Source organism: Microcaecilia unicolor, chromosome 3 (assembly GCF_901765095.1).
Source record: "Microcaecilia unicolor chromosome 3, aMicUni1.1, whole genome shotgun sequence".
NCBI classification, from domain to species: domain Eukaryota; kingdom Metazoa; phylum Chordata; class Amphibia; order Gymnophiona; family Siphonopidae; genus Microcaecilia; species Microcaecilia unicolor.
This window is the reverse complement of record NC_044033.1, coordinates 487,201,479-487,228,079: the sequence shown is the minus strand read 5'-3', so window position 1 is coordinate 487,228,079 and position 26,601 is coordinate 487,201,479. Positions and strand designations below refer to the sequence as shown.

General features: G+C 42.0%; 1 protein-coding gene across 5 annotated transcripts in view; it reads left to right on the top strand.

Moving 5' to 3' along the window:
• Nucleotides 1-4,991: 4,991 nt before the first annotated feature.
• HMGN3 (high mobility group nucleosomal binding domain 3) overlaps nucleotides 4,992-26,601 on the top strand; it is a 45,369-nt gene continuing 23,759 nt past the window's right edge. For 2 of the 5 annotated variants that reach the window (XR_003941669.1, XM_030199063.1), the window contains exons 1-2: nucleotides 5,003-5,281; nucleotides 21,548-21,598. Coding sequence is in view for 3 of the 5 variants with exons in the window: in XM_030199063.1 (XP_030054923.1) it covers nucleotides 5,267-5,281; nucleotides 21,548-21,598 (66 nt within the window). In the remaining 2 variants the exon portion in view is untranslated. Of the gene's footprint in view, nucleotides 5,282-21,547; nucleotides 21,599-26,601 lie in introns of all 5 variants that reach the window. The other 3 variants (XR_003941668.1, XM_030199062.1, XM_030199064.1) reach the window with 3 other exon arrangements.

The following is a 26,601-nucleotide window of genomic DNA, read 5'->3' as shown; positions in this document are numbered from 1 at the left end:
CAGGGGAGAGAGTAGAATTGCTGCAGATGGATGGATGGAGGGCAGGGGAGAGGAGAATCGCTGGACATGGAGGGCAGGGGAGAGAGGAGAATTGCTAGATATGGATGGAGGAGAGGGAAGACAGAGGAAAGAGAAGCACATGGATGGAAAGGATGGGATAGAGAAGAAATGCTGGACATAGATGGAGGGGTGGGAAGACAGAGGAAGGAGATGCACATGGATGGAAATGAGGGAAAGGGAAGAGAGGAGAAAAACTGCACATGGATGGAGAAAACAGGCAAAAGCTAGATCCACTATATATCTCCTCCAGTCAAGTCCGTGGAGGACCCAGCTTTTACTTATGGATGTAGGGCAAGAAATGAAGAAGAGAGGAGAAAAGTAAAGAAATAAATGGAAAGAAAGCCCTGGAAACAGAGTTAAGAGAACACATAGAGAGCAGCAGAATCAGAGACTGGAACCAATATGATCAGAAAAACAAAGTCACCAGTCAACAAAGGTAGAAAAAATAATTTTATTTTCATTTTAGTATTTGGAATATGTCCAATTTGAGAATTTACATCTGTTGTCTTATTTTGCACTGTATAGGAGGAAACATGTTTCTTTCTGTTTTTCTGGTATTGTGCTGCTTGCAGAGTCTAGCTTCTTAGGATTTCAGGTTCATTTTTGAAGAGGTGCGATCTGTTCTGCATGTGTGACTACAAGACCAAGTGTATGAATAGGGCTCTGTTTGTTAGGTTCTGAGATTTTCATAACATATTGTTTCAGATTTGGCAAAACCTAATTCCTGGTCTGTGTGCTAATTTGGCTTGTGTCATTTTGGGTATACTGGAACTGTAATAGCTTAAAGAAATGATTTATAATGGAAAAAAATCACAAGCCATTTTTCTTCTATACTGATGTAATATTTTCAATGATGCCTGTTTATATGCACCATGGCTGGGAAAAGGGGTGTGGCTACTGTAGGGGCAGAGCCATACTGATCCCACCCCTAAGGTTACCTATAATGATGAGGAGTATTGAGTACCCATATTTTTTTTAATTATTTATAATTATTATATTATTAAACAAGCATATCGCTTGCAATAGAAATATTCCACTATAATATTCTGATTCACAAGATTACACTTTTAAACCAAGAAATTGTACTCTATAGTTTCATAAAAGTCCACAATAGGAGTCCAATATTCCTACACTGGCGAAAAAGAAGAAACAAAAATAATCTCTATACATTACAATTGAGAAATAGACATGTTTCTGTTCGTATACCCTTAACTAGGAGCACTTCTAGCTGTTAAAAAAGCAGAAAGCTGATCAGGATCAAAATACATATATTTCACAGACTGATAAGAAATTACACATTTACGCGGATGCTTAAGATAGAATGTAGCACCCAATTGAAGTATTTCGTTTAATTTGCAAAAACGTTTTCCTGCGTTTCCTTCGCAAGATCTGGAAAAACATGAGTATGTAAACCACAAAAAGTTTTATCCTTTTTCTGGAAAAATTTCTTTAAAATCCAGATCTTGTCTGAGGGTAACGCCACTGTAGCCAATAAAGTTGTCGCTGTTATTTGCTTTGTATCCGACATTTCAAGCAAAGCTGAAACGTCCAATGGTTGTTCATTCTGAATATCATTTCTTTGTTGACTTTCTTTTCCTCTCACAGGAATATAAAAAACCTGTGAGAAGGGTGGAATATCTTTTTCTTCAACCTCTAAAACTTCTCGAAAATAATTCTTTAGCATTTCTCTAGGAGAAATTAGTGGTTGTTGAGGAAAGTTGATAAAACGTAAATTATTAAGTCTTGAAGCATTCTCTAGCATTTGTTTTTCTTCGCAAATTAAGTAAATCTTTAAGCATAGTCGTTTGAAGAGTCTGCATCTGTAAAGATTCCTTTTTCTGTTTAACTAATGCTTTAAGTGATTTTGTCTCATTTTCAATTTCCCTCACTTTTCCACCTAAAACCACAATTCTTCATTTATTTTCTTCATCTGGGGGCACAAAGCCTTCCCCAGCTCTGCAATTAACAGCCACAAACTGTCCAATGTCACATCTTTAGGTTTTTGAGAAAATTTTACGAGTGCTATATCCTCAGCTGTATCATGTGAAGCATGCGTCTCACCTTCAGCTTTCTCTCGTTCCCCCTCTTGTAGGTTTTCCGCTGTGCGAGCAGTCAGGGAGGAAGATAAACCCCTTCCCTGTTTCTCCGCCATAGCCAAGGCTGCCTCCTGCCCAGACTCGCCCCGCAACGCTTCGGTGTTTGGGGCAACGGGCGCTGCCAGTGGGGAACTGCACCGCATAGGCTGAGTGGGAGGCGCCCTTCCGTCGGGGCTCAGAGAAACTTCCAGTTCAAAGGGCAGCCCGCGATCTCCAGTTCCAGGCTGCCCTAGCGAACTGCTCACCGATGGCTGAGTACCCGTATTTTATTTCCTACAAAAAAAGCACAGGGGGCAGGTGTATGGTAGTGGAGGAGTTTGTGTTGCTCTCACTGAGGGGAGGGGAGAGATTGGGAGAGAGAGGAGATGCTGGATGGGTAGGGGGCACCAGAAACCCTAGCACCGCACCAGCCCTGGGGAATAGAGTAGAATAGTGATATGGAGAGCTTGTGCCTAACAACAATAGTTCTGGCAAGAAGCTCCTTTAGATATCATTAACTTGTTATGGAAACATGTTACTGACTGAAAAGTCAGATAGAAAAGCTAGGTTAAGAGGAAGCAATTCCTGTTAAAAAAAAAAAAACCAATAATCCCATTAGTCTGGACTGGTCTGGGATTTATGCCTCTGGTGGTGAGTGTTCACTTTTCATACAACAGCAGCTATTAATTGACTATAGCACCACAACTATGGTCTATCATTCTTTTTTCACCATGATAGTAAGAAAAACTGTTCCTTGTCTTACACTGGTGTAAATTTTTAATGATCCTTTCTAGGTTGCTTGGGTCCTGTTACTGTCGGGGAAAAGTAGGCCAGAGCAGGCCAATGGTCTGGACAGACAAATAAGAAGAACCAAATAGAGGGATTGTGCAGACTTGTCGCATAGTTTAAATATGAAAGACATGATACAGGACAAGGATCTTGGATCAGAGTGTGCAGTGCTGATGAGAATGTATGGGAATTCAGTGCACTGTGAGCATGACAGAAAAGGTACCATTATAAGTTGTTCAGACAAGGGACTTACACATATTTATTGCCTTAAAAGAAGCCTGCATGGAGATATGTGCCGGGATACATGACAGACTTGATCGACCTACCAACTAGAAACACATCCGAATCAACACGAACATACCTAAATCTGCACTACCCAAGCTGCAAAGGACTCAAATACAAATCATCTTATGCATCCAATTTCTCCTATATAAGCACACAACTGTGGAACGCATTACCAAAAGCCTTGAAAACCACGTATGACCACCTAAACTTCTGGGGAAAAAACTAACCTGTTTAAAAAGGCATACCCTACCAATCCATCATAAATGCCTGCTCTCTGCAACACAACAAAACTAAAGTACATAATGGACATAACACAATTCTTCCGTTGTACGATTCCCAAATGTGGCTGTGCCACATGAACTTTATCTTACCACAACATCACTTTGTATTTGTTTACACAGGAGTCTGCAATCACCTCTCCGGTACTATGTAAGCCACATTGAGCCTACAAATAGCTGGGAAAATGTGGGATACAAATGTAACAAATAAATGTGTTTTAACGTCACCTCCATCATGCTACAGCATCCTTAAGCTTGTATTTTAAGGAGGTAATGGAAGGTACCAGGAGCTAACTGACTCTGGAATGTTAGGAATTTAGAGCAACAAATTGTAGCTGGACAGGACAAAGAAACTGGGATAAGAAGTGGGGAAAGATTATTCTGAAACTTGGGAAGGAAGAAGCATGGGTGAGAGATGATAGATGGAAAGTACAGATAGGAAGATGAGAAGGAGATAGAGAATGGTGGAAAAATCCTATAAAATGAGAGAACACATTAACCCCTGTGGGAGCCAGGTGTCTGCTAGTTATTCCCAATTCTAATCTTTTTTCCCCCTCTTTTCTAAGTATTAGTAGCTGCTTGCACTCTGCTTTCACTTATACTTATTGACTGCTGTTTGAGGTGAAGAAAAAAATAAAGAAATTGGTGACTTCACAACGGGTTGTATGAGAATCATTTGCCTATATTGACCCATCGCAGAGGTGTTGTGAAGGTAAACCTCACAAGTGAGTGTACACTCGATCTACGCTCTACAGGTCCTTGGCTTTGTGTGTTCCTGGGAGCCCACACTTAATGGACTTTTTTTTTTTAATTTTTAATCTAGTAATGGTCCCATAGGTATGGTGTCCCTAATACCACCACCACCACCGAAAGCAGGCACTGTATGCCCTAAACACTCTCAAGTAAATGTTCAATCAGCCTCCCTTACACAAAGCAAGCATTTAAATTAGGGAGCTCGATTACTCCTGCAGCTGGGAAGCTTGTACCCACCACCACCAGACTGCAATTGGCAAAGATTTAAAATAAGCAAGGCTTATTTCCCTAGCCCCAATTCCCTAGCAGCAGCCGCGTCATTAAAAACATAAACTACCTGTAAAATTTTATTTCCACAAAAAAATTATTTCTCAAACGTTATTAATTTTCTCTTTTTTTTGTTGTTGTTAAACTTATTGAACACGAAAACGATTAAAAGGAAAAAAAAAAAAAGATAATCCTTTAAAATAAAAGGGTTATTCCCCGTAAAATGGCGCTGAGCCTCTAAACGCAATTTCAGGCCTTTCCCCCCACACACAAACAATACATTATTACCTCTAACATCCCTCTCCATCTGCCTCTATAAACGGCCGCTCACAATTACGTCACCCGACTACGCGCGCGTGCCCTCCGCCTGAACCAGAACAACCCTGCCCTGTCTCTGATTGGCTCCGCCCTCAGACCTTGCAGCCAGGGAGGCGGGGGAGGGGATCTGGAAAGGTGGCCCCCAAGGAAGTTAACCTTCTTGGGTGGCCCTTTGTTCAGTCTCCGCCCTCTTTCTCTAGAGGGGGCGAGGCATGGCTTTCTATGAAGTTGTTTTAGAAGCTTGCGTGAGCCAATGGGCGTGGAGAGTGAAAGTGTACTTTATTGTCCTAGGTGTTTAAGAAATATGAGTGGGGCGGGGTGAACTCTCTTAGCCGGAGCTGTAACTGTATCATTCCCAGTTTCTCTTGCTTGTACAGTACACTGACTGCTGCAGTTTGGTTCCTGATCTCGGGTATCAAACACGCTCTGTCGAAATTAAATATGCCTAAGAGAAAGGTGAGCGTGCGTTATGTGCTATACGATTTATTTTATTATTGTTCTTAAAGTTTGTCAAGCAGCTGTTGGGATATGGATTTATGTTTGCAAGTTAAGTGATACGAGACGGTTTAACACTTTGTTTGCTTTCGGTGGTGCTTGCAAATGTCCATTTGTTTTTCCTTCAGTCCTCCTTGGTGTGTTGGTTTGCTAGTTATTTCCTCTACATTAATGATCTGATAACGAGATCTAGAGGTGTTTATGATAATGAAACAACAGCATAACCAGCATGTATTGCTTTATGGTGCATGTTTGATTGGAGAAGCTTATTTTATGTAATGTTTTTATTTTATTTTATTTACTTATTTGCAATAAACTGCACATATCCGGGTGTCTTTTTTTAAGGGACTTAAATAATTGAAACAAATTATTGTGGGCTGCTCTAGTAACAAGGATTGTATTTTTTTCTTCCCTTGTAAGCCTTGAGAGCTTGTTGGGGAGAAATCCACGGTTGCAAGCGACACCCTTCTACCCAGCGGCTGTGACCCTTAAGTAGCAGCGCTGGTGCTAGTTGGGGCCTTTCGCTGAGGATCGGGCTCATTTGCAGTGCACCGAGCTGGCTAGACAAGCCCTAGTTTGTCGGGTCCGGCTTGGGTTTCATGTACATCCGTTATTTGACGGCTAGCTCCCTTTTATACCTTTTCTGCCATAGAAAAGAGGTTATCCCCTTTCTGGTGATAACTTGGCCCCTCCCTTCTCCAGCTCCGCTGTTTCATCTCTTCTGAATGGTGGTGGCTAGGATTTGCTGGTGTTTATATTTAGTAGCTCGACGGGAGATCTCTGATCCTTATTCTTGGAGCAGCAGCAGAAGAAGAATGCTCCAGACATAAAATGAGGGACTTAAGAGATCGTACAGGTAGGTCCATCCTACCCAATGCGAGAAAGGTGTCTTCGCCTTTTCCTTTTGTAAAGCTTTTTAGAAGGTAGGTGTCCACCCTCCCCCGTCGTGTCAGAGCATCTGTCGATATGCCCAAGCTGTCACGACTAAATTTCCGAAATTTGTCCTCTTATCAATCAGATGCTAGTGCCCTTCTTGGTTGACTGGTAGTGAATTTCAAATATGTAGGGGTGGAGTGGGGGGGGGGGGGGAGCGTAAACAAGAAAAAGCATATTGGAAAGGGAAAAGGAACCAAGTTAGCAGTAGCAACTTGGGGGGGGGGGGGGGCATGGGAGCCAAATGTTCACAGTGACTGGGAGTGCTGAACAAATAAAAATTATCCATACTTGGACAAAGTGAAGGTATTTGCTCAACACTGGGGATGCTCAAGCACCCACAGAGCTGGCTTCTATTGGGGGGGGGGGGGGGATGGAGGGGGAGGTGAAGCTGCAGAGCACAATTTGTGATTGAATGGGGATGGATTCAATTAATTCTTGTGAGAGTATTTTAGGTCTTACTATCAAAATAAGAGGTCCTTTTATTATTTTTGATTTGTATTTTTTTATTTATTTAGATTTGCTCACACCTTTTTCAGTAGTAGCTCAAGGTGAGTTACATTCAGGTACTCTGGATATTTCTCTGTCCCAGGAGGGCTCACAATCTAAATTTGTACCTGAGGCAATTATGTATGTCTTTTTTTTTTTTTTTTTTTACTGTACACTACATAAGCATTCACCAGTGTGCTTAATAATGTAGTGAGTCCTTTGCAGAGTTCTGTAGGATCCTCTAGCTGGCAGTGTTCAGTCTGCTTTTGTAAATAAGTGTTTACTTTAGAGGGTTGCTACACAATTTACTAGACCAGCAGTCAGGAAAGTATACCTGGCAAACAGATATTAATCAAAAAAACAAACAAACCAAAGACTCAGGGGAAAAAAAAGTAGCAATTTATGATAGTAGCCCACAACTAAGAAGTGGGGGAGGTCAGGCTCTAAGCCATAGGAAGCTGGGGAAAAGAAATTAATAGTATTAAATTAGTAACCTCCCTCTATATCAGGGGTTCTCAACCTAGTCTTCAGGAAACACCCACTCAGTCAGGTTTTAGGACATCAATAATAAATGTGTATTAGTCTATGAAATCATGTTATGCACTGCTTCCATTGTATGCAAATCAATCTCATGCTTATTCATTATGGATATTCTGAAAATCTGACTGGGTGGGTGTGTCCCAAGAGTTGGGTTAAGAACCCCTGCCTTATGTGTATTCCAGAATGATTGGAGTAACCTAATTGTTACAGAGCTGCCATTCCAGGAGGGAGACTTTTTGCCTGGTCCTGGATTTCTGCCAACCTCATCCTAGGAGTATTATGGGACCTGCAGTACTGATTTCAATGTTTAGAATCATGGACTACAAATACTATACTGCTTAAAACCAGGATCGGCCAAAAAGCCTCCCTTCTAGAATGGATAACTTTGGAGTGGAGGAGTGGCCTAGTGGTTAGAGCAGTGCTCTTGCAATCCAGAGGTGGTCAGTTCAAATCTTGCTGCTGCTCCTTGTGATCTTGGGCAAGTCACGTAACCCTCCATTGCCTCAGGTACAAACTTAGATTGTGAGCCCTCCTGGGACAGAGAAATATCCAGTGTACCTGAATGTAACTCACCTTGAGCTACTACTGAAGAAGGTGTGAGCAAAATCTAAATAAATAGATTCGTAGCTCTGTGGTTAGTGCAGAGGCCTGAGAATCTAGGGAACTGGGTTCAATTCCCACTACAGCGCCTTGCGACCCTGGGCAAGTCACTTAATGCTCCATTGCCCCAAGTACAAAAAAACATAATTGTGAGCACACAAAGAACAGAGAAAGTACTTGCTTTTATCTTTGCCCTTATCCGTTATCCAGTGACCACTGGGCCCTCAACTATTCCTAAAATAAAACTTAATTGGAAAAATGCAAAGAAAACTTTAAACCTTATTTTCAAACCAAACCATACATTTACAAAGAAATTTCTGCACAACCCTAGCTCCCAGTAAGGATATCTTTTGATCAGGGGTTCTCAACTGATTCCTCTGGCCAGTCAGGTTTTCAAGATGTCTCCTAAAGAATATGCATAAGATAAATTTGCATGCACTGTCTCTATTGTATGCAAACGTGTCTTATGCATATTCATTGTGGATAGTCTGAAAACTTGACTGGCTGAGTATATCCTGAGGACTGGGTTGAGAATTACTGCTTTATAGGGATGGGCAGTGGTTTCAAACAAATGCCACTCATAGATAAGCATCTGTTTGCATATGCTATTTTCCGATAGTGCGCGCATGCATGATGGTTCACATATGTGTGTAATATCAGGAGAGTGTGCACTCTTAATGACATTCGTTTCCAACAACAACATCATAAAAAAAAACAACAACATGAAAATACAATGGAGGTAGGGCATGCAAATATCTCTCATGAATAGTCATTGTGGGTATCCTGAAAATCTGACTTGCAAGGTGTGTCCTGAGGACTGATTCGAAAACCGCTGTTCTAAGGCTTTCCTGATGCATTCAGACATTCAAGACCTGCCGTGGGGCTGAGAATGGGAAGAACCATGATTCCTCCAGAGAAAGAAAAATTGCAGTTTCCCAGGGTGGACTTCTTGTTACAGTGGTGACTTAAGAAGACCACCTTGCTGTTGGAAGGGGGCCTTGCCCTATATGGCCTACAGGTTAGGAAGCTAGAAGGATTGCTGAAATAAGCCTTTAAAGTGGCCTCTTTAGGCCTTCAAATGACAGTGTGCAGCTCGTTAATGACTAGAGTATGCCTGAAGTGGTATTGGCAGTCTGCAACACAAGACGGCCACAGTAATGCCCAGCTGGAAGCAGGGTTGACCTATTGGGCAGATGCTATTTATGACATTATGGGTTATGGCTCGCAGTATGTCTTTGGCTGTCACAGCACTTCAGAAGCTCTGGTTTCAGTATTGGGCTGCAGATGTAGTGTCGGTCGCATCTAGTTAAACTGCCCTTTCAGGGCGAATGGCTATTTGGAGATCTCGGTATCTTGATGAAAGAACTGGGAGAAACTAAGCCACAGTGGTTACTGGAGGATAAGACAGAATCCCCTAGTGTGTCTTCAAAGGGCTCTCAATCTCTGTTTCGAGACAGCAAATGGTACCAGCCTGGTGCCACTTTAAGGCATGCCAATCTTCCTTTTGAGCGGACAGGAAGTCCTCCTCTCAGTCAAGTGCATAATGCCTCCTGAGCCTTGCAATGATGCAAGGCTGGTCCACTCTTTTCTTTCTCCGGTAGGAGGACCTTCAGGTGTTTTGGGAGGAGTGGGCCAAAATTCACATCAGACCAGTGAGTTCTGGATAATTTTACAGAAGATTACAAGTAGAAGTTCTCCCGCCCGGTCACTACTCTCTTCTTGTCAAAAGGGAGCCAAGGCATTCGAGGTTCAGGCCACCGTAGATTTCTTGCTGGTGCTCTGGCCATTGTTCCAGTTCCCCAGGCCGAACAGGAGCAAGTTGGGTACTCCATGTGCTTCATTGTCCAAAAGAAGGACAGCACCTTTTGTCCGGTTTTAGATTAGAGAGTGCACGGGAATGGGATTTGCAGGGTTCCCGTGGGGACGGAAGCAGTTCCTGCGGGGTTCCTGTGGAAGTTGTAATCCCCCAGGGGTACTCATGTGCTGAGGGCCCCCTGGTGGCTCCTGTCCAGCATTACAAGCCTGCAGTTAGGGCTCACTAGAGCTTTGCCTCTGAGAAAGGCTCAAAGACAGTTCTCCCCTATGGCAGCCTGTATCCTCAGTTTGTTCAGTTGGGTTCCTCCTTCAACTCAGGGTGACCATTCCTCATTTATCATCACTTCTTAGAATCCTTCTGTGAAACATCATTGGGAAGCAGGTCACATTTCTGGTACCCCTGAGATGCCCCCTGTCACCTTTCTGGGGAATACAACACTTTTCTCAGCTTTCTCCCTTAGCTCCTCTAGAGGTGGTCTTTATATAGGGCTGCTTATAGCCCACCACATCCCTTCTGAGCCCCTCCTGGTTCCAGAAGGGTCCAGTACTTTCTCCAAGGTGCCTTTTTCTTAAAGGGGAATCCTCGGTTCTGGGTCTTCCCCAGCCCCTGTGTTCCTGGCTGGAGCTCCCTCTAGTGGCCCCTCCAAGTCATGACCCGGGTGTCTCATTGGAGCTCCCTCTAGGGACTGGATCAGGGCATTTTCCCATCTTTTCTCTAGGAGTTCGCCGGCCTCCTCAGGGTAGGGCAGTCCTGTGTTTATCACCTACTGTGTACCAAGTTCTTTGAGTGCTGTCTCCTCCTCCTCCTCTTGCTTTAACAGCACAGATGCGGAAAGTCTCCATTAAGGAAGTGGTATAGACACAAATGATGACGGAATTCAAAAAGGCATGGGATGAACACAGAATATCTCTAATTAGAAAATGGAAGTTATAAAAAACCTAAACTTAAATGGCTGCATGTGTGTGGATGTGTCGAGTTACGCTTAGATGGCGGCTCTGGCTTTGATGAACTAGGGCCGATACTGGGCAGACTTGTAATGTCTGTGTCATATATGGCAATCTGGTTTAGGATGGGCTGGAAAGGGCTTAGACAGCAACTTTAGTGGCTGGAACATGAGGACAGTGCTGGACAGACTTTCACGGTCTGTGTTCCACAAATGAGAAGACGAATAGGCTGGAATGGGCTTCAATGGCAACTCCAGCAGTTGGAACATAAGGATAGGTGGACTTCTATGGTCTATGTCCCAGATACACCAAAGACCATAATCAAATACATAATATCACGTTCATTGTTGATTTAATCATGACTTGATAATGAGTGTAACTTTTGGGCAGACTGGATGGATCGTTCAGGTTTTTATCTGCTGTCACTTACTATGTTACTATTTATCCTCTCTGCTCCTGGGCTGATGTGCAGACCTCAGCTCTGACACAGGCACAAGCAATGTCAATGTGGGATCCACAGCCATTCGATGGCGGTGGAGAAAACTCTTCTCTGCTTGTTGGCAGCTCACATCACTGGGTCCCTTGAATGTGGAGGTGAACTTTCTCAGCAGGCACTCCTTACACCTGGAAGAATGGGAACTATCCACCCAGGGTTTTCAGCTATAGTGGACCAACCAATGGGGTTCTCCACTTTAGAACTTGATGAGCACTTTGGCATTTCTTTTTGTTGCCAAGTTCTTCAGCTGCCAGAACCGGGCTCAGTGGGGATTGGTGCCCTACTGAAGCCCTGGCCGGAGACACATCTACTGTATGTTTTACTTCCTTGGCCTATGATAGGCCATGTGTTGAAAAGGATTGCATTACACTGGGGTTAAATAATTCTCACAGAGGCCATGGTGTGTGGACCTGATCAACTGCTGGACGGGGATCCTCTCCGTTTTCCGCAGGTACACAGCCTACTGAAGCAAGATCCGGTGCTCACAGAGGATGTGTGCCCCTTTTGTTCTTACAGCTTGGCCATTGAAAGGGCTCAGTGGAGACGAAAGGTTATTCTGATTCGGTCACTGCTATCTTGCTTCAGGCATGGTAATGCTCTATATCCATGGTGTATGCAAAGGTGTGAAGGATGTTCAAGGGCTGGTGTTCTGAGCATGGACTCTCCCTTCTTTGCTCAGATTGCGCACATCTTTGCATTTCTCCAGGCAGGCCTTCAGAAGGCATTGGCATTGGGTTCTCTAAAATTTCAGGTTATGGCTTTGACCTGTTTCAGGGGCCAACTATAGAAGATGTCTCTTGCAGCTCGCCCAGATATCATTTGATTCTTGCAGGGAGCAGCTGTTTGAGACCTCCCCTTTGTACGCTGTGTCCAGAGTGGAACCTTAATTTAGTTATTCGGCCTCCTTTAGAGCCACTCAAAATGTCTCCTTGAAAGATCTTGCGCTAAAGACAGCAATCTTGGTGGCCTGTGCTTCGGCATGTAGGGTTTCAGAGCTTCGGGCTTTCTCAGGCTTTCTCCGCTTTTTGGAGCCAGCAGCTTCCTTGTACATGGTTTCTTTCTTTTCTTTTCTTTCTTCCAAAAGTCTTATTAGCATTTCATCTTATAATCTGTGGAGCTTCCATCCTTTCGCAGAGAGGATGCAAAAGCTCAGTGTTCTTCCTTCAATCTTCTTAATATGTGTAGAGTCCTCATTAGACATCTGGAAGTCACGAATGAGTTTTGCAAATTGGACAGACTGTCTCTTCCTTTTGGTAAGCAGGGGTTTGGCCTCATGACTTCCAAGTCTACAATTGCTAGATGGCTGAAAGAGACTGTCACATCGGCTTATTTGCTTGTGGGGAAGCAGGCTCCTCTGGCCTTATGGGCTCATTCTACGAGGCATACAGTGACATCCTGGGTGGAGACTGCCTTACTGTCTCTGGTGGATATTTGCAAGGCAGCAACATGGTCAACATTGCATACCTTTTGTCAAGTACTACAGAGTGGATGTTGCAGCACGCTTGGAAATCAGTTTTGGGGCTTTGGTCCTCAGGGCGGCAATGCCAAGAACCCACCTACTCTAGGGATTGCTTTTAAACATGCCACAGATTCTGGAATAGTGGGAAGTTACGTAATGGAAAGAGAAATATAGGTCTTACCTGATTTCCTTTCCGTTAGTCCTTTCCACTATTCCAGTGGCCCGCCTAAGGTTTTTTAGCTGTTTAGTCAGTTCAAAGTAATGGGGCAAATAACGACTGTCACCTTGCATGGTGCTTCCTGCACATTTCATGTTTTCTACAAGTTACCCAGATTAGGGGTCCACACATGTTTTGCTTGTCTGGTTAGTGTTAGGTTAGCGAGTTGTTTAAAGTTGTGTTTTATTCTGAGTTTCTCTTTGCTGTTTGTCTGTGTAAATACTGAGGATCTGGACTGGATGCCAAGAGATATGTCTCGGCTCAATTTTCATTTCTCTGTCTCCACCTGTTGGTTGATAGACACAACTATCCCACAAGTTCTGGAATAGTGGGAAGGGCTAATGGAAAGAAAATTATCAGGTAAGACCTAACTTCTCCATACATGGTCTTAAGAGGCACTAACCTCTATAATGTTGGTAAGATACAGACCAGCCCTATTTTTTTTTCCTTTTTTTATGCTTGCAGGGGGTGAAATTTGTGTTTTGTCAATTCAGCATCCTCATTCATTTTCAAAAAGTTTCGTCCAGTGTTTTGTAGTGAATGCTTTGTGTTTTGTTTTTAATGAAAAACAATATTAGTTGTCTGTCACAGACCTTGGTTTATCCTTGGTGTTAAATTTAATGCTATGTGCCATCCGTAAGCACTGTAGAAAATATTAGACTGTCTAGTCTAAAGTGATTGGATACATTTGTGTCGGTCTGAGCACTATTACAATATCAATATCCTGATGGCATTGTTTTGTGTCTTCATAAACAATTATTTGGCCAAAAGAGTAAGAGTACACAAGCTCCACTATTATCTCTTATAAGTCTTAAAGTAAAAGGTTGATGGGGGAAGAGACATACATGGGCCTATCACAGTGGAGCAATTTTCCAATGAACATTTGAAATTAAGTGATGTGCATGTGTCATAGTTAGAAGTCTGTGGTGGCTTTCCCACATTACCAGCTTTAAGAAGATCCACTATTTCTGGGGATAAGCAGTATAAAACGTTCTGTACTTTTTTGGGATCTTGCCAGGTATTTGTGACCTGGATTGACCACTGTTGGAAACAGGATGCTGGGCTTGATGGACCTTTTGGTCTGCCCCAGTATGGCAATACTTACGTACTTATGTAAGATGTGGTTACATATAAAGAAAGACACATACATATACATGGGGTCATTTTATAAATAACTAATACCTATTTTATTTCTATTGGTAATGTACTCTCTTAGAGGCCCTTTTACTAACCTGCAGTTAGCGTTAACGTGCGCTTACCATGGGGTGCACTGAGGCGTAACCCCCATGGTAACTTTTGCATGTGCTTCCCACACTCTAGAAAAAAAAACCTTTATTTTTTAACACTGGGGGCAGAGTAGGTGTGTTCTGAGCTAATCAGTGCAGCTACATTGCTGCATGCTAACTGATTAGCAAGTGGTTTGCGCGTGAGCCCTTACTGCCTACAAAATAGGTATAGTTAAGGGCTCACTAGAGAATGACACAGGGACAAAGTTTGTCTGAACGTGTACCCTGGAGAGGTAATATAATTTATGTGCAATACTTACTTAAAGGTTATCTGTGAGGGATCCAAATTCTGTAAAAGAGACACAAACTTTAGTATTGTAAATCTGGATCCAGAAGGGAATTTTAATTATTAAATATTTATGGTTTTAATGTTTTAATTATAGCAGATTTTCAGTGCAATAAATTCACTAATTGCATTTTAATGAATAGTTAATTCATTCTTACCTGGCTGTGTTATCTGAGAACATGTAACATCTATTGATTCTCTTCACAGTTTTTTTTTCACTTTGATATCACCCTTTATAATACTTTTCATCCAATAACATCTTTTATGGATGAGGTAATTTTCTTATGTCTAACCTGACTCCTGTGGGCTGAATACAGGTTAGAGTATCACCAAATTCACGACTACAAATAAAAGGTTAAATAAGTAAGCTGTGTGAAGTTCACAACAGGCAGGTGGCATATAAATAAGTTATTTCAGTGGAGAGACATGGGAGAGCAGGAGGAAGTTGTGGCTGATGTGATGTCATGGTCAGAAAAATCTCAAAGATTGCTCCTGTTTGGTAACTCTGTAATAAAGAGAACCTATAGTCAAGTCTCAAAATTAAAGATGAATGAAGGGGATCATTTCTGTTTTTCACAAAAATTCAAATTATCTCCCTTTTACATTCCATACGAGACAGTGGGGATGGACCAGGTGGGCTCATTATGCTGTATTGGCTCAAAACAATAGCATGGTGGTAGCAAGAAGAGATGACAGGAGAGATGGGTGTAATTTGGAAGGGGGCAAGGAATACATAATGTCCAAGCTATACGTGTGTAATGAAAGTGAATTTTAAAGATTTGTTTTTCAACTCTGCCTTGACCGACCAATGCACTTGGGATCTGTATTTTTGATTAGAAGTAATTCTGTTTAAAAATGATTAACTTTGTGTGAAAATAAGTTGTAATGTAGAAGATAAGACACAGCTCTAATTAATTTGGTGTGTGAAGGGAGAGGTGGAGCATGTTTTGAGTTCAGACTGGCCACCTGGACTGAGAAACATGTGAGCACATTCCCACAGTATGGCTTGTTTACCTAAACAGAGAAATTCTCAAGCATTCTGTAATTTTCCTCAGCTCTGAACATGAGCTCTAAGCCTAAAAAAAAGGGAGTTTCTATCAGTGAAATTGGGAGCTCGTCTGTAACGTACGAACTGTGCAGAGAACCATATTTCCTGGTCAAAGAAACTCCTGGCTTTCGCTGTGAACAGGGCCTCCCCCCAGCTGATGATAAGAGCCTGGATGATGTAATGATCAGTGATGGACGTATGTATATTATAGTGTATTATTGCTTCTTTTCCTGTTCTAGAAACTCCTAGCATTGCTTGGATATAGAGATTAGGGACCAGTGATGATTGTTTATAGGTATTGTTTCTTTTCAGTTATATAGCTAATCATTGTATATATATAAATCATTGTGCATCTTAGATTTTAGAACCTCTAATAAAAGTCTCATTTACCTAATACGAATCCAAAAGAATCCACAGTAATTACTGAGTAGTCTGTGTCAGTGAAGCAGGCTGTAAAACCAGGGTAGAACAACGTGTTTCTTGTTTTGGTTTCCCTCTTGGCTAAGCTACTGAGCCCTGTCTTCCTTCCTTGCTCTGTTGATCAACTTCTGACCCAACTTAAGGCTGGCCTTTGGCATGTGGGATCTATGTGGCGGCACAGGACACCATGAATGAGGGTGTATTGCTGTAGTGGTGCCCCAACCACATATCCTTGTAAATCATGAGGGTAATTCTATCAAAAACAAGTACCTAACATAAGAGGGTAAGCAGGAGCCTATTTTAAGCCTATATAGATTTTCTTTACAGATGTAACCTAGTTTACCCCTCAAGAGCCAGCTAAGCCTCCCAGGTCTGGTACCCGGGACCAGGGCCCACAAAACTGATTAATTGTACTTCAGTTGAACTGGATGCAGGCCGGGGCTGGGCTAAATCCCGGTAGGCCAAAGAGTTCTTTCCCACTGGAATACTCATCACTCGGGAAATATTTGTTTATCTATTTGTCATTTGTATACCATATTTACTCAATACAAGTACAAGTTCAATGTGGCTCACATTATAACAAAACTGAATTGAAATTACATAGAACATTTTATAACACTCAAATAACATTCTTTATAAAATCAAGATAAATGGAAAAACTATGTTGATCAGGAATTTTGTAGAATTTAGATATTGGGTTAGTTGTCTGTTATTATCAATGGGCTTTTAGTTGTTTGCAAAATGCAAGATAATCATCAATATGATGTATTTGGTTAGGTTGGGTATTCCATTTCTTAGTACATTTATAGCTGAATCCAGCAGTATGAATTGCTTTATAGTTGATTTTGTCGCATGAGGGAAGAATAGAAAAAAGGAGTTTCTGTAAGTTTTCTTATTGCATATATGATGGAGTTAGACCATATATTATTGGTAGACGAATACATATAATTTGAATATGATGCGAGCGTGTATTGGGAGCCAGTGCAGATTAAGTAGGAGTGGGATCACTTTGAAGTAACGTGCTGCTCTCATCACGAGATGTGCCGCCATATACTGAGCAGTTTGTAATTTCTTTATTAGTGAGGTTTTCAAGCCTGCATAAATTATTATTATTAGCACTTGTATAGCGCTACCAGACGCACGCAGCGCTGAACACCTGATAAATGATGTTACAGTAGTCAGATAGTACTAGTGATTTGAGTTAGGGATCTAAAAACTGAATTTGTGAAGTATGGTCTTAACCTCTTTAATTTCCACAGTGATTTGAAGACACTGGAGACTGCGTTTTGGATAATTGTGGTTCAAATGATAATTGTTGATCAATTGTTATTCCAAGGATCTTCATACTGGGTTGCAATAGATAAGTTATGTTGTCAATAGTGAATTTATTTAGATTTATTGGGTTATGGGATTTGTTGTTGTTAAAAACTTGGTTTTCTCCCTGTTAAGCTTCAACTTGAAGTTATTTGCCCAGGTTTCCATTAGGTCTAAACAGTTTTTGATTTTAGGTATGATTTTAGGTAGGATCTCTTCGATGCCTTTAACAAAAGGGATGTAAATTGTGACATCATTTGCGTACATAAAATAACGGAATCCATTTGATTCAAGTATATTACCTAATGGTGCCATCGTTATCTCTATATATAAAAGGCAACACCAACATTCTATGAAGCCGCCAGCCGGAAGTGTGAAGGGGGAGAGATATCCGGTTTCCCCATGAGTGTCTGCCCCGCCCTCTCTGTAACACAAACAGTCAGTGAAGAAAAACAGCAAAGCACGAAATCAAATCGCTCGCTCTGTAACAGTGAAGGACTCAGAGGGGGGAGGGGAGAGAGGCCAGAGGGCAGGGACACACACACTCCCACATGCACACAGAAACCTTGCTAGGCCCCCCCCCCCCCGTTTCATTTGCATCAGAAACAGGGCTTTTTTTACTGAAGGACTCAGAGGGGGGAAGGGAGAGAGGGCAGGGACACACACACTCCCACATGCACACAGAAGAAAACCTTGCTAGCCCCCGTTTCATTTGCATCAGAAACGGGGCTTTTTTACTAGTATTAAATAAAATGGGAGCAAGAGGAGAGCCTCGTGGCACACCACAATTTGAAGACCAAGGGGCAGAAATATGGCCTGATTGTTTTACTTGATAGTATCTTGAAACAAGAAATCCTTTGAACCATTTAAGTACATTGCTGCATATCCCAAAGTGATCTAGAAGATTGAGTAGTATGTCATGGTCGACTGTGTCAAAAGCACTGGACATTTGAAATTGTAGAATGATGATTTTTCTACCTTTTGCCCAGCTGTACTCTAAATATTGCTGTAAGTGAACTGTCTCAGTGCTGTGAGTAGGTCTGCATCCAGATTGACAGGCATGTAGGATCGAGAATGACGTAAAATAGTCCATAAGTTGTTGAGCAACTAGTCCTTCCATTACCTTCACCAGTATTGGGATGGAGGCAACAGGCCTGTAGTTTGACACTCACTCATGCTGGATTGTGAGGTTTTAGGAATGGGAGTTAATATTATTTTACCATTTGTTGAGGGGAAGAGGCCATGAGAAAATGAGATATATTTGATTGAAGACTCTGTATAAATAACTGCTCTTTTCCATTGTTATATTCCTAAATGACACTCTGAGTTTGTCTCGCCTAACTCCTCACAATGTAATCCATAACCGAGTAGTAACAAACTGTATTTCTATCACTCACAACTTATTGTAAGCCACACTGAGCCCGCAAAAAGGTGGGAAAATGTGGGATACAAATGCAATAAAATAAATAAAAAATAAATATGATGCTGATTTTAGAAGGCAGCTTGGGCATGAGTCAAGTATACATTGTAAGTTGGCATATTTATGTAAATAATATTTTACCAAGTCTAGTGATGGTCGTGGGAAAGAAAACCATATTCTATCTGCTGGTACTTGACCGATTGTCATAGTGGGGATATAGGGAAAATCTGTTATTGAAGCTTTGGGACCTCGTGATTTTCTGTGCAAAATAATTTGTTAATTGTTTAGTGGATGGAACTAGATCACAGCTAATCGTTAAAGGTTGAGAATTAATTTATTGACTAAAACATATAGTTTGCTGATATTTAAAGACAATTCTCCAATGTATTTGGCATATGTTGTTTTTGCTTTTAGTATTTTGTTAGTCTTTTAATGACCAGCAGTTTTGGTGAGTAACTTCAACTTTCCTTTTACTGAACAGCAGAAGCTGAAAACCAGTTCATGGAAAACTGTCTAATATATACAGTTCCAACACATATAGAGGCCGTAAGTCAAATCCAAGTAACATCACGTTTCTCTCTGGCTCATCTCCGGATCAGGGTTTTTATGAGCACTGGCAGCATCCTGCTAGAATTGAGGCTCCTCTGCTCTCATTCCCCTCCTGCCTGTGGTGTCTTTCCCCACACCAGGGAAACCAGCTGCAGGCACCCTATACCCTTGGGCAAGGATCTCATCCACCAGTTCCTGCAAACCTCCCCCACTATCATCTGGGACTTCTCCTCAGTGCGCAAGGTCTCGGTGGGGGCAGGCAACCAAAGATCCTATTTATCTCCTCCTCACCCTGTCCACCAGGGCTGGGACTCTGTATTCACACAAAGGGCTAGTGGCTTCATCCCACTGTGACCCCCAGAAGATCTTCCTTCCCTCAGTTTTGAGCCAAGGTAATTCTTCTGGGGGGGAGGGGTGTCACACAGAATACTAGGACAAGTGGCAGAAAATATGCCTACATTTAAGATGTGATCACTTACTTATACCAGCTCTGTGGCTGCTCACGCCTAGATGTTACAGTAGAATTCCACTCAGGTGGAGAACTCTGAGATCCCATGGAATATAGTAAAGACACAACTAAGTTTCCCTAGAAACCAAGAAAACAATTTGATGTTAAAAAGGTTTATTGATCAAAGACTTGACATGCTGCCATATTTCAGCCTGAGGCCTTGTTTTTCAAGTTGTACATTTAGAAAATGCATACATCTTCTATCTTTTGCGTTATTACTATAAAGGTCCTTTTCAAGACCCATCTGTTATGTTACAAGATTGATAAGGCACAATAGTGGAGATATCTTAATCTACGTTTTATCTCAAGAATCCTGAAACAGGCCGAAACACAGTACTGTGTCGAGTCTTTGATCAATAAACCTTTTTAAGCATCAAGTTTGTTTTCCTCGTTTCTGGGGTCTGTGATCCATGTCCCACCTTTGTTCGTGTCTTCACACCTAGATGTTAGCCAGAACATATGTAAATACTATACTTTTCTATAATTTATGTGCATGTCTGCATGCTCCACCCAGTCTCCACCTATGCACACACCTGCTGGGAAAGTATATACCATCAAAATATGCTGAATTCTTTTCTGCTAGTTGGTCTTCTTCTGTAAGGTGATTTACGTGTGTTCTGCTGCCTGAAACAAGGTGGTTCCTTATAGAATATATGCTAACCTGAGTATCCCCCCAATCATTCTGTAACGTTGGCTACTATGCTTCTAGAAAGTGTAGTGGGAGTGGAAGGGGCACAGTTAGTCTGAGGCAAGTCCTGATATGGTGCAACAGAACTGCATCTCTCATGTTTTATAGGCATGCTTGAAGGGTAATAAGGATCCTTTCAGCCATAGGTCAGCATGAACTGGATAGTTTGTAAGCTGCAATGAACATGTAGTCTACATTTGGCAGCTCGCAGTGTAACTGACTGTAGCACAGGAAGCGAGGCCAGTCCCTGGGCTCATCTTATAGCTGATAAATTCAGCCTTGATTCGGTTCTGCAGAATCCCTGAGCCATATCCGTAACTGAAACTGGTCATAATTGGCCAGTGGTATTATTCATGTGCTGCAAAAAACATTTTTGACCGAGATAAAGGATCATCTGTTTTTCTGTTCATTCACATTTCTTTTTATAGTACTTTGCAGTATAGAGACCAGGGTGATTTTGAGGGTGTGTGTGTGTGTATTCACCTCTTCTAACTAGAAGAAATATGCAGAGTCATGCTGGCATGAAAGATAAATATATATGAAAATATTTTCTACTAAGTGCCTGGTTCACAGAAGCTGTATTTCTGTATTTTTATCGTACATCTGTGGTAAAATACCTGAATCAGATCATAAGTGTGTATTCTAAATCTCTCCTGAAGAATTGTTCAGAAGATGGCACTGAACAGTAAATGGGAACTAGTGGTTCCTCTCATGCCCTTTATGCCTTCTGAAAAATGATTATTCATTCATCTTATGGATTAAGAGTGATGTGTTTCCTCCTATCCTGTGCCTGTGGGCTAGACAATTGATAAATCTGTCTCCAGAAGGAATCTCGCAACTGAAATACTTCAATCTGTATAGCTTTTCTTTTGAATGTGCAAACTTGAGCTATATGTTCAGCAGAATGCCACAGTATATTTATATTTATTACATTTGTACCTCGCGCTTTCCCACTCATAGCAGGTTCAATGCGGCTTACATATTATATACAGGTACTTTATTTGTACCTGGGGCAATGGAGGGTTAAGTGACTTGTCCAGAGTCACAAGGAGCTGCCTGTGCCTGAAGTGGGAATCGAACTCAGTTCCTCAGTTCCCCAGGCCCAAAGTCCACCAGTCTAACCACTAGGCCACTCCTCCACTCCTTGTTTGTTTGTTTTTTAATATTTTAAAGAAATGGATTATGAGGATTTAATTTTTTTTTTCTCTTTGCAGTCTCCAGAGGGTGCAGACAATAAAGATGCAGCAAAAGCTACGAAACAAGAGGTAAGTGCAGCATCTTGCAAGTACATTACCCTTTGGCCTGTCTTCATCCTTCGGCTGTTCCCAGGTTGCTCCAGAGACTTTCTGTTAGATGACTGACACGCGTTCCTGTTACGTTCCCTTCTGGTTCTGAACTGCAGGATTACTGCTGCTCAAAGAGCCCCAAAATGTGGCAGTAATTAATGTTGTAAGAGGTTCAGTCTTGCTCCCGCCTTGTGCCCCACAGTGTGTTCTGCTCAGCCTTGTTTTGATATTTGAAGAAGCTTCGTTAGTGCAGAGACTACTGCAATTTCTGCTCTTTTAATGCACAGTAAAGTTGCTTTTTATGGAGCCTGTATATAAATTAGCTAGTTGTTGCTTCTTTCACTTAGCAGTGGTGGTGTTAAATTATGACTTGGGTAGTTTATCATACTTGGCGAAGGGTGCTCAATGGTGATGCTCCTCTAGATAACATTTAAAAGCTAAGGAACTGTGTTCATGGAGGAACAGGTTGTTCTTCCATGTTCACTGTACCAGATTTCTTCAAGTTTTTCATCTTTGCAGTGGGAAAGAAGGGATTTAAATATATTTCTCCTTTTTTTTTTTTTTTAATATATATATATTTTTTGATCAACCATTAAAAGCGATATCCAGTTGCAAAATCAAAGAACATCAAACACACAAAAGCAAATGGAAAACAAAACAATAATAACAGTCAGATATAATTAGAAATTGTAAACAAAAATGGAGTGGAGTGGAGGAGTAGCCTAGTGGTTAGTGCAGTGGACTTTGATCCTGGGGAACTGAGTTCAATTCCCACTGCAGCTCCTTGTGACTCTGGGCAAGTCCACTTAACCCTCCATTGCCCCTGGTACAAAATAAGTACCTGAATATATGTAAACCGCTTTGAAGGTAGTTGCAAAAAACCTCAGAAAGGCGGTATATCAAGTCCCAGTTCCCTTCCCTTTAATAGAATTCATTGAACAGCTCATTCGACAAACAGTTTCAGTGGGTTGCTGTTGTCCTGCACTGCCTACTCGAAAGCATAGGCCGGGGAATACCACATCCATAGTTCCGCTTGCCGAAGTGCAAGCCAAATTCAATCCAAGCACTGCATGCCAAGAGTGCAAGCCAAATTCATTCCACAGTTCCGCTTGCCCAAAGTGCAAGCTGATTTCAAACCCAGAAGAGGTTGGGCTCTCTCTTGGCTGCCAGAGTCCTGTCTCACTGCCCCTTTTCCTCTCGGGGTGAGGGAGGCCGCATCTTGCTAAGGACGTAAAAAGACTTGTTTTGAAGCGGTTCAGAGAAAAGTGATGAAAATGGTATGGAGTTTGCGCCGCAAGACGTATGAGGAGACTTGATGACCTAAAAGAGGGAAGGAGAGACTGGGCAATGTGATACAGCCATTCAAATATTTGAAAAGTATTAACATACAAACAAACCTTTTCCAGAGGAGGGCAGGTGGGTAGAACTAGAGGACATGAATTTAGATTGCAGGACGGCTGACTCAGGAATAATGTCAGGAAGTACTTTTTCATGGAGAGGGTGGTAGATGCCTGGAATGTTTTCCCGCAGGAGATGGTGGAGATGTAAACAGTAACAGAATTCAAAAATGTGTGGGATAAACACAAAGGAATCCTGTATGAAAGGCATGGAGCCAAATACGCTTAGCAGTGATCAGATGGCAACACCAGTAATGGAGAAGCAAAGCCAGTGCTGGGAAGACTTCTACGGTCTATGCCTTAACCATGGCTGGACAGATAGCCCATTGCCAGGTAGACTTCTACAGTCTGTTTTCTGATCATAGCTGGAGAGATTTGAATGGGTTGGGATGGGCTTTAATCACAGTTTCGATAGTTTGAGAATAAGGCTAGTGGTGTCTGTGCCCTGAAAATGGCAAGGACAATCAAGATCAAGTATGCAAATGTACTATGACATTATTTATGAGTTTATTTTGTTGGGCAGACTGGATGGGACCATACAGGTCTTTATCTGTTGTCACCTATATGTTACTATGGTTGATATCCTGCCAAGGGATCATAAATCTACACATGAAACTATGTGACTCATGGGCAAAGTTTATTGAACAAAGCTACCACATCTGGGGCTTCAGCTGGTTTGTTGGCACTGGCAGATAACCAAGAACAGGGCACCAATGACAGAAAATCCTCAGCCCAAAGAAGCAGCTAACACAGGCCACCTGGAATGTCTGTCTGGTTCAGGTAACATGTGAAGCAAGGTTACGGACAGTGAAGATTGGATGATGCTATGTTACACAGGAGGAGATCAGAATGCAGAAGGTGTCTGGTTTTTGAAGCATCTGACATCATTGTGGTCTCTTTCAAGTTGGCTGGCTGTACTTAGGTACTATCCAAAAGCACATGGTCACTGTTTACCAATGGAAGCAAGCACAGATGAAGTGAAGGGTAAATTCTACTCCAAGCTCCAAAACATATTGAACTCCCTTCCACACAGCAATATGATTGTTATTGCAGGAGACCTGAATGCTCATGTTTGGGCAAATTGGCAAGGATAGGAGGGCACCCTCAAAAATTTGGGGCATGGAGAACTAAATGATAGTTGTCTGCACCTGTTAATCATTTGAGGAAAAATGGTCTGTTCAGTGAAAACGGTATGTCTATTACCATGTAAAATATTAACTTAACATGAAAAGGATGCCTCTGTCTGAATTATTTCATTGTACCCAGCCAGTTCAGGACCTCATTTAGAGACATTTATGTGTAGTCTATGCATCCATTCACCATCTTGTCTGTGCAGCTCCAGTTGGAGACCCAGTTTCAAAGCAAAAGTGTGGGCCAGAAGGAATGGTTTTGATTTGCTGATCCTGCTGGCATGCAAGAATTCCAGCTAACTTTATGCAAATGCTTCTTGATGCTTGGGAAGCCAGAAAAGCAGATAGTATCCCAGCGCTTATCTACTTAGTTCTCCAAACAATGAAACAGCTAACTTCAAGCACACAGTCAGAAGCCTCTCTTATCAATCTTCAGAAACCTCGCTGATGACTTGTTTCACTACAAGCTTATATTGCCAAACAACGTTTTCTTTTTCCTCTTTTTTGTTTGGAAAACTCTCATCAACTTCTAACTATATCAACTTATGATGGTTTGCCAGCAGTCGCACACCTGAACAAAGTACAATTAGAAAAATCCATGTATCTTGGCTCTGTGGTACAGAAGAAAGTTGCCTCAACAGCAGAAATGACAAAAAAACCAACAACAAATTGGTCCTTCTACAGCAGCATTCAGGTCACTCACCTGTTGCTTATGGTGGAAGTTAAACATTTAGTGTACAGACCAAAATGCAGATATTGCTCACTAATACTGCCAGTGCTAGTGTATGGAGCTGAATTGTGGATGCTTCTCCAGTTGGACATCCAAAAACTGGAAACCTTCCAAATGCACTGCTCTGGTGGATCTTTGCCATTACTGTGAGGGACCACATAAGGAGGGAAGCCATCTGCCAGCAATGTTGCAATCAGCCAATCATAGCTGATAAAATCCAAAAATGGTGGCTGAAATGGGATGGGTACATTTTGTAGGATCCATTACAGGATCCATATAGGCTACTGTGGAAAGTACTTCTGCCCAGATGAAAGGTTTATAGAAATGCGTGAAGGAGAACTTTGGATTAAACAAATTGAAACTGACCTAGCCCATTTTAGACTGGATGTGAAACAAGCTAAAATTCCAACGTAGATAAATCACACTGGAGAGATATTATGTGGAATGCTCAGGACTCTGTAGCACCCACATAGGTGTACTGGCCATGTGGCCATTTGCAACTAGTTGTACATTAAGGGACCTCAAGTTCATATCTATTAGGGACCATTTTCATCCCTCCAGGATTGCAGTTTGACACTCTTGGGAGAAAGGTATTAATGTCAAAAACTTACATACCTGGTTCACTTTTGTCCCTTTTCCTTGATGAAGAGGGAGGGGATGAGAATTCTGAGAAACTGGGGGAAGTAGTTGGTTCTAGTTACACCAAAATGGGATAACAGTATTGAAATAATACCCCTATCATGGTCAGACCATTTTCTAATTAAATTCTCCATAAGTGGCCACCTAAAACAAATGGCACCTCCCAGTTTGGAAGGAGATCAGAGACAAAAAAAAGCTGAGCACTGAGAATTTCCTAGAGGCCTTGGACTATCCACATGTGGATGAAAAGACAACAACAGTGTCAGAACAAGTTGACATCTGGAATACACACTTAGCCAAGACCTTAGAGAAAACAGCACCACTAAAAAAGGTCTTATGCCCCACTCACAAATGCTCACCTTGGTTTTCTCCAGAACTTCGGATCCTTAAACCGAAGGATGAAACTGGAAAGGAGATGGCGCAAATCTCGCCTGGATGAAGAAAGACTAAACTGTAGGAAGCACATGGCAAAGTACCGCCAAGCATTAACAGCAACAAAAAAACAGTATTTCTCGCAATGCATTGCACAGGCTGCCAATTCAACCAAACAGTTGTTCAGTATAGTAAACAGCCTACTGCAACCCCCACAACAGAACCAGCCTGCCCAGTCTAAACTGAATTGCAATGATTTTGCTGTATACTTTGCCAACAAAATTAAAAGTCTCTGCCAGGATTCACTGGCAATCTCACCCACTCCCCAACCAGTCAACCAGGGGTGCACAAACTCGCCCCCTCCTGACAGAGACAGATGGGACACTTTTAACCCAATGACAGAGGAGAGCCTTGACAAAATCCTAAGAGACCTTTGACCTACTACCTGCTCCCTTGATCCCTGCCCATCAAAGATAGTGCAGCAGGCAAGTATGGGCCTCATAGAAGGCGCCACAAAAATTGTGAACACCTCTCTTTCTAATGGGCAGCTACCAACAGCATTAAAAAGGGCAGTGGTCCACCCTCTGCCGAAGAAAAACAACCTTGATCAGGACAAACTTGAAAATTACAGGCCAGTATCCAACATCCCGTTTCTAGGAAAACTCAGAACAGTCTGTGTTCAACTCAGTGACTGGTTAGAAAAGAGAAACTGGC